Source organism: Priapulus caudatus, unplaced genomic scaffold, assembly GCF_000485595.1.
Source record: "Priapulus caudatus unplaced genomic scaffold, Priapulus_caudatus-5.0.1 Scaffold1066, whole genome shotgun sequence".
Taxonomy (NCBI): Eukaryota; Metazoa; Priapulida; class Priapulimorpha; order Priapulimorphida; family Priapulidae; genus Priapulus; species Priapulus caudatus.
The window spans coordinates 4,224-13,196 of record NW_014578127.1 but is presented as its reverse complement, the minus strand read 5'-3'; the positions used below and the strand labels follow the sequence as shown (position 1 = coordinate 13,196).

Here is an 8,973-nt window from a genome sequence, read left to right as displayed (position 1 = left end):
CAACTCTGTATTAACGTTTGCAAAACACTCCTAGCAACATGCGCCAGCACGCCACAACTCTGTATTAACGTTTGCAAAACACTCCTAGCAACAATGCGCCAACGCGTGTCAACGCTAAAGGTGCGTCGCGTACCTTTGACGTATTTCTCGGGAGCTTGCATGTCGTATTGCTCCAGTATGACTCCGACAACAAAGTACTCGCCACGTGCGAACAGTCCCTTCTGTTGCATGTACTCCATGATACCGGCATACTCGTGCGGGTCCCCCACGACCACGTAGACTGCAATACAAGCACAGTGAAAACACGCAGTGCACGTGTCACTCTTACTCTCACCATCCTCATCTTTTCCGTATCCTTTCCATCAATAACCTCCTCCTCTCCCTCCTCCTCCCACACATCATCATCATCATCGTCATCATCATCATCATCATCGTCATCATCATCATCAACATCATCATCATTGCCATCCCCATTATCATTTCAATCATTGTCATTCCCCGTCTCACCCTCCCCCTCTTCCTCCCCTCCTTCTCCTTCTCCTCCTCCTCCTCCTCCTCCTCCTCCCCATTCTCTTAACCTACATCCTCATCTTCATATTAATAATTGGGGACCACACGCGTGTTTTGCACTGCTTATCTCTCGCACGTTAATTAACACTCTCGGATACTCGTATGTCGCGGCTGCGTAGAATAACATTAGACGGGTTATGATTAAAAAATCATCGGATCTCTATAGTTCACAGGAAAAACTACCATCTAACTGGAAAAGTCAGACCTGAAAAAGTCTATCGCTAAGATAGGCGAACATTTCGTCAGTGTAATTTTGTATAACTTTATTATGGATCTAATTCAGATTAACTTTATTTTCCCATTAGACGGGTTAGTTGAGTCACACGCCCACCCTTCTCCCAGTTAAATATACACGCGGCATTGTATGTCACCCCAGCGCATGCGCGTATATCCCCCGATGTTGTACTAACAAACCACACACACACAGGCACTTGGGAGCGTTGCAATAAAATATAATGCTAAATAAATACGAAATTTATTTACTACCAAAGTCTTAATGTTTTAATCAATGTCTACCAAAGTCTTAATGTCGAAATGTTTCTCTACTCTCTTTCGCCTATTATTACATATATATATAATTATATATATATATATGTGTGTGTGTCAGTGTGCGGCAGCGTGCGTGCGGTGTAGGCCTACATGTGTGTTGCAGAGGAGCATTTGCACGGCATTTACAGGAAATTGTTGGCAATAATAGGCGAAAGATAGTAGAGAAACATTAAGACTTTGGTAGTAAATAAATTTCGTATTTATTTAGCATTACATTTCATTGAAACGCTCCAAGTGCCTGTTCACACACACACACACACACACACACACACACACACACACACACACACACACACACACACACACACACACACACACACACACACACACACACACACACACACACACACCACACACACCCACACTACACAAACCACACACACCAACACCACAAGCTACAACCACACCCACACACACACACACACAACACACACACCACACACACACACACAACACACACACAACGACACACACACAGCGCCACACACACACAACACACACAACCACACACACACACACACACACACAGGCGCTCACACACACACACACACACACACACGAACAACACACACACATCACATCACGACACCAGCACATCACACACACACACACACACACGAGCGATTGCATGACCTCCGTTTGCGCGAGGTAATACATATCCAGATGTCCCGCAGACCGTTGATGTCGCGCTCGTCGCAACCACCCGCCACGTTAAACGTTCAAGCCTTCCGACAAATCGATCGTAAACTCGCTCAAAAAAGAATCGGGGATCTTCGAACACACATTAGGAGATTGACGTGGTTGTAGACGCGCTAGGCTCGGCCAGACAATAACTGAGGTAAATTGAACCCCGCGATGTCGATCCTGAGTGAAAGGGGCGAAAGGAAAGAGTCGCGGAGGTTAAGCGTGTTATTATTCAGAGGGACACCAGCCAGCCGGGGGGGGGGGGGGGGGTTTGGCGAAACATTTTATGCATCCAGCGTGTGTTTCTCACTCCGAGCGGACACGCGATGATGCTGCACCCTGCGAAGCGGCAACAACTATTTGCTGCTTCGAAACTGAAATGGGGTTAGCTCAGCAAGCGCATACAGTTTTTTTTAATCAATATAATCGCATGTATTTTCGACGAAAAACAGCTCGGTCGTGTCCGCGGCTTGTACATCCGCGTCTGGCTGCGTTACATGCGAAGTACGTCCGGGAAGATCATACACACGCTACATGCGCCAACACACCAGGCCGCATGCGCACGCACGCACACATCACACACATTACACACCCACACTCACACACAAGCCGCGCACGACCTCCACGCACAGCACGCAACACGAACACCACAACACACACACACTACACACACCGACACACCACGCAACAGTCACCACCACACACATCACTAGAGCACAGCATATCCCGACTCTTCCCCTGGGGATCCAGAAAGACCGGATACTAGAGGGCGCCCGCATATAGGTGAGGCGTTGATCGCTGACCGCCTGCAGCGCCGAATATGCGCGCCAGTAGCTCGCGGCAAGACGCGGTGTTGCCACAGCACCTAATCTGCGCATCGTACACCATGCACAGACAACACACACATAAACACAGATGCGAGGAACGACTGTGACGAGTGGAAACAGATCTCGGTCATAACTCCTCAATTAGTGTTTAGAATGGGGGGGGGGGGGCGGGGGAAATAAACATCGAGGGTATAAACGGATAGCGCATTCGCTCTCAACAGCTACAGCTGCACTCTCCCTTGTGTGAAAATGGCGCGGCATTCATTGCACACATGCGCTCATACTGCTCTAGCTGACTGGGCATCGTTCGTACATCGCCTAAGTAGTGTAATCGCGGCAAGCTTTGTGACGAATGCAAGTCGGTGATCGTTCAATTTCAGAGAATATCGATCTCGTGACGATGCATGTATCGAACGTTTTCACCGTGACTCCGCCGCGCCGCGCTTTATGTCCAGTTTCTGTCAGTCACTGACCGGAGCATCTGTGCGAGTCATTGATCTAAAACACTCCTGTCATACTGGCTAAACACCCCGGACGCTCACTGTGACAGCGGTCCGACCCGCTAAAATTGAACCAAGAGCGTTCGTTGAACGGCCGCACATTTCAATCGTTTGCGCGCGCGAGCGTGGTACTAGCGGCACGATTTCCGGCTGATCCCCTCTCCTGCACCTTCACGTAGGCTTCATTAACCTTCAATCAGCTGACTATATTAGTAGTCTTAAGCCAATGTAGGCCGTGTAATCATAAACACAATAATGAACGCTGGAAAACTAATGCTTACGTGCTCTCCGCGGGAATCGAAAGAATGCATTAGAGAAATAGTTCCATGAAAATTATAAAACCGGATGAATACAACGGATCTCGTCGATGTTATGGAAGCGAGTTCGTACTTTTCATTCAGCCTCTACCTGTCGTACCCCTTGATGTCTAGTTTCATCGCTGTGGCTCGCGTGCCAGACACTAATTCGGAGAAGTCACCAGAATATAAACTAGGGCACCTGCGTCCGTGTGTTAAATTTTAGAATTAATTTCGAATATAGAGAGGACTCTCCACACTTTGCCAGCGGTAATGTGCTCCGATAACAACGTTTATTGACGAATGAATCGAATCAATCACTTGTTTTATTATAGGAGGAGATATATCTCCTATGCTCCAAGGCAAAAAATTTCATGAAATTTCTCAGCCCTTAATTATGTTACACACCAAATTTTGAATTTTATGTTAAATGTATTTCTCCTATTACCAGAAAGAGTGAGGATACAAAAATTTTGGCCACACTGTAAGCACAATATGACCAAAAATATCGTCATCAGGCATTTTCCTTTAAGTGTCTATATTCACCCGAGAAAAAATAAAAAAAACCTGCCTAAAATTCAAGTCGGCACGTTTGAATTTAAAATTTTGGCGAATAAAGAAGCATATTAACTCATAAAATGACGGCAGCCGTTTACAAGGCATATGTTACCATTAAACGAGTGTAAAATTTAATTATTCGATTGTAATCACAGAGAAATACTCCATTTATACATCGACTACTAAGTCAGAAATGGCAACGGACGAAATCAAGCGTTTTTCTGACTCAGCCGCGGCTCACTACACATGTACCGGGAAGCAACAACCGCTCTGAGCAGTTAACATGTACCGTTACTATAGGAAAATGAGCCAATGTACACAGGTGGCACAATAGTGTTAAGCCCATCGAATTAAAGTTGAAAATGAAAATCGTAAAAAATTCCGTCTAAACCTTGAGAGTATCTTATAAATTACTTTATACGTAGTTACCTCATTGTTCCTAAGCTCATATGACTCTGCGCAACTGCTGTAAGCAGCGAATAGCAAATATAGAGAGACACATGTAAGTAAGTACACGGGAGACCTCTATAAGAGAGACTAACTATATAGTATTTAAGAACCAGCGCAAGCAGTGCCTGAATAAAATCCAATTCATTTCAAAATCAAGCGAGTCTAATCCTAAATTCCTGAAGCATTTTTTTCGCTGACTGAGCCGAGTTCGGTGGATATACCTCTATAATATTATTTAACCGAAATCATATCCCGCTGGGGTTAATTATCAATCATAAGCAGTAGCACTGAGTAACAGAGTAATGAATCGACTCCACTGCCACCCCAATAGTATACACACACTGACATCATCTAAATCATCGCGCTGCGAACTAGAGAAAAGCGCGCGGAAAAACGCAGCGTTTTGCTGACTAAATGGTACGTCTGCTAAATACGTGACGGTTCTCGCGTGACGACACGGCCACGCGTCGACTCCTTTATCGGCCGTCTGCGCGTGCGCGTGTTAATAGAAGACGCCGGATGTCCGCTGCGTCACGTAACGAGGCCAGAATTCCGGCAAATAAACTCCCCGGCTTACGAATGCCTCCGGCGGAACGGCTTCACACAATCATCTATATGCATGTCACGTGCTATGTCGCGCGTTTCTCAAGAAAAAAACCATCGCAGGTTACCTTAATTTCACGCTAATTGTAGTTATTGCTGATCACTGATTCCGTACCCGACGAATTTACTTAATTGGTGTCAGAAATCATAGCTGGATTTCATTAAATACTATGATTGCGACCGTCGCATCTGTTATTTTAGGGCCAATTTGAATTATTGTACAATGGCAAGGAACCTGCGCCATGCGTTACAGGTACCCTCTATTCGCACATCCAATTAGTGGGCTAGCTCCCTAACGGTGGCTGCGGCTGTTCTTCTCACAACAACTGACGGCGTGCGTTTCCTATCTGAGATTAAATAACAATAGATACCAGCTACGTCCCTGACCGATACAAGACAAATATATGGAGTTATTAACAACCAAACATGGCGCGCCACGGCGCTTTATGAGTTATCATATAAGCAAGTATATAGTAATCATGGCAACTAAATGAGTAACCGTACTTAGGTTGAATAGCCACACTGCGTATATCGTAAACTGAGTGCCGTCTTCCTTACAACTGCATGTCCGAGCAAAGACATATTATGATGTTGTAGGGACATCACGCATAAAGTGCGGTCTGATTAGCACACAGAGTTGTTGTGTGTGCGTGCATGTGCGCGCGCGTGCGTGTGTGCGTGTGTGTGTGTATGCGTGCGTGCGTGTGCGCGCGTGTGTGCCCCTATATATATACTCTCCTCCCAATCGGACTCTCTCTCTCTCTTCTCTCGCTTAATTTCGCCCTCTCTTCATTCCTCCCCCCCTTTGTCTCCTCTCGTCGCCCCTCTCTCTCGCCCCCCACTCTCTCTCTGACTTCGCCTCTCTTCCTCCCCCCCCTCTCTCTCTCTGCTTTCGCTCTCTTCCCATCCTCTTCTCTCTCCTCGCTCTCCTTCTCTTCGCTCTCTCTCTTCCTTCTCACCGCGCGGTAAAGATCCATGAATTATTCTTTAGAGTTCTAACGAAAGTATACGACATTCATTAACATGGCGTTATTATCTATAATTATAATATCATAAATATTTCATGTTGCCGGCGATAGCAGTAAAGGCGATGACACGTATAATTCGGCGTGACTGATCATCGATCATGAGCTGTCACGAGCCGTGTATTACGCGGCGCGCGTGCGGTGCGTGCGTGCGCCGCGTGTCGTGTGTTCTTGTAGTAGTGTGTGTGTGCGCGTGTTGCTCCCGTGCCGTGCGTGGCCGTGTCGTTCATGGTCGTGGTTACGTATTTGCGTACACGAGATGCGTTGATCGTGCGATATGACGTCTGCTCGCGTGCCGTGTCTTTTATGTATTGTATTGTAGAGGAGGGAGAGAGAGAGAGAGAGAGAAAAAGAGAGGAAGAAAGGAGAGGAGGAGTAGAGAGAAGAGAGAGAGAGAGACGAGAAGAGAGAGAGAGAGAGAGAGAACGAGAGAGGAGAGAGAAGTGAGTGGAAGAGAGAGAGAGAGAGAGATGACGAGAGAGAGAGAGAAGAGAGAGAGAGAAAGGGATGAGAGTTGTGGTAGAGAGAGAGAGATAAAGAGCAGACGAGAGGAAGCAGAGAGAGAGAGAGAGAGAGAGAGAGAGTGTGTGTGTGTGTGTGTGTGTGTGAGAGAGAGAAGAAAGGCATTAGCAGCGTATACTTACTGCGTGTGTCTATGTAAGTGTCATCTACTAACTTTACGAACGGGTTTTCGAAGTAGATGTGATAGTAGGTGCCTTCCCACGACAGCTGCGCCGTCACCTGTATGTCATTCTCCTCCAGTACCTATAGAAGCAGAAACCATGCAGCAGCAGCAGCTGCGTTTCTTAAAGCTGTCAATACGTCATGCGGAACGTTGACGCGTCAACACGCCACATATAGTACGTACCGACTGTGAGCAAGATTTTTACGTTAGAGCCGCGAAACGACAAATAAAAAGTTAACCAAATCGTTACATAAAACTAAATCCGAGGTACGCGCTAGCGCACCCTCTAATTAAGACGCGACGTAAATACATTCATTGTGAATAGTTCCGGTTTTTTTTCTTCCAAGGAAGTTGCATTGCAGTCTACAGTATATGGTTACGCCACGCTGTATCCAGGCCCTGCATTCAGGGTTTCCGTGTAATAGGGCGTAAAGGGTAGTGGGTGTGTTTAGTCCGTGCTATGCTGTCTACTGTCTAGTGAAGGGTCCAACAAGGAAGTCCACTCAACATTTCAACCTCCGGGACACGATAATTAACAGGTGAAGCAAGAGCGATGATCATAAGCACCCGCATAGGCTTCCTATTCATCACATGCAACCTTCTCTACTATATATAGAGAGGCCATAGATGAGCCACCGCGTTATATACACTCGTAACGCGTCGGTTACGAACGCGACAAAACAATAGAACGTGCGTTGCGCGGCAGTCACGAAATGGTGAGAAAAACCGCGTGTTCAGTTCCATGAGCAAATTCCGCGTTTGTTTGTTTGGGCGTCTGCAATGTTTGACAAAGCCGTTCACCCGCACCTCAGCGGTGCCGGTTACTACGCGAGAATCGATGACGTCATTACGTTTTGCTGCGTTTGCGGCTCCATTCCATAGCCCTAGAGATTTTACGAATTAGTGGTACGGAAAAAAATAAACGCGTACCGCGTGACGCGCTGGGAGCAATGGCGACGCCCTGCCGCGTCTTTAACGATAGCGTTGTCGGATTCCATATCTGAACGCGCGTTCGCTTTTAGCGTCGGCTCAAGCACGCATCGATTGAGCGACGGTGCGGAAATGAAATTTTGTAAAAAGCGCAAGTAATTCGAAACCGTATATGTGACTATTGTTGCATCTAATCTGAATGCCGCGAGGATTTTATGGCGTAAAACGTTACACTTGCAAAAAATACATGCCGACAAAGAGAAATAGAGAATAGGTGGAGATGATGAAGACTTTGAAGTAACTGTAAACGAGATTACTTCTCTCTATTTCATTTCTCTCTTCTCCTCCTCTCGCTTTAACGCGCGCTCTCTCTTTTTTCTCTCACCTACCCATCAATCACGCTCGTGCGTTCGTGCTACCTCTCCCCCTCCATCGCTTCTCCTTATCTCGCTTTCTCTCTCCCTTTTGCTCTTGCTTGGTCTGGCTTACTCTCGCTCTCATCTTCTTTTATATTCTCGCGCTTTCTCCCTCTCACTTGCCTCTCACTCTCATCCTGTCTCTCGCTTCCATTCAGGAAGGCTGGAGAGAGTATAGAATGTCATTAAGAGCGGATCTTCTTACCTTGGCGACGGTGTTGGCTACATCCTTCAACCTAGGAACATCCGTGTGTAGCAGCACCACCTTATGCCAGCCGAATGTCCTCAGCACTGACGCCACCGACTTTGATATCTGGATCTCTCCCGGTCTCGTCCTGGCAAACGTCGGAAACAATTCCTTGTTGGAAACTTCATTGTTATCACAGAACTGTAAAGAAAATCACCGCCTATTCATCTTCCCACGCACACACAAGGATTATAACGTACAGGCTAACCGAGCGTGGCTAATGTATCATTTACTCGATGCCATTTTCACCCGCGGGTCCCAGTAGCTACTAATTCCACCTCACCAGCTCTCTGCTGCTCCATAGTCACTCGCTTTCATGCTGCAAATTTCCTGTAATCATAAAACACGAGTTCCCGATTCTTTCGGCTTCAGCAAATTCGGAAACGGCGGCCAGATTGCTATATAAGCGGACGAGTGTAAGCGATAATTGAACCACGTGAAGGCGGCGGGGCGAACTTTGATGTTTGTCTGCGTCTACGTCGTCGGCACAGCCTGCGTCATGTGTGCGTCGTACGTACGTCATGTGTGCGTCGCACGTTGATGACGTGAGGTGAAGTCAGTCAGATCACCAATAACGTGTGTGCGTGCGTGTGTGTGTGTGTGCGTCCGCGCGCGTGTGTGTGTGTGTGCGTC

The 8,973-nt window shown here is 46.9% G+C and overlaps 1 protein-coding gene across 1 annotated transcript in view; it reads right to left on the bottom strand.

Moving 5' to 3' along the window:
* LOC106815214 (guanylate cyclase 32E-like) overlaps positions 1 to 8,642 on the bottom strand; it is a 48,312-nt gene extending 39,670 nt beyond the window's left edge. Inside the window, exons 1-4 of the mRNA XM_014819642.1 lie at positions 8,624 to 8,642; positions 8,299 to 8,462; positions 6,707 to 6,827; positions 134 to 280 (exon numbers count right to left, since the gene is read on the bottom strand). Coding sequence (XP_014675128.1) covers positions 134 to 280; positions 6,707 to 6,827; positions 8,299 to 8,462; positions 8,624 to 8,642 — 451 coding nt within the window. The remainder of the gene's footprint in view (positions 1 to 133; positions 281 to 6,706; positions 6,828 to 8,298; positions 8,463 to 8,623) is intronic.
* Positions 8,643 to 8,973: the final 331 nt, after the last annotated feature.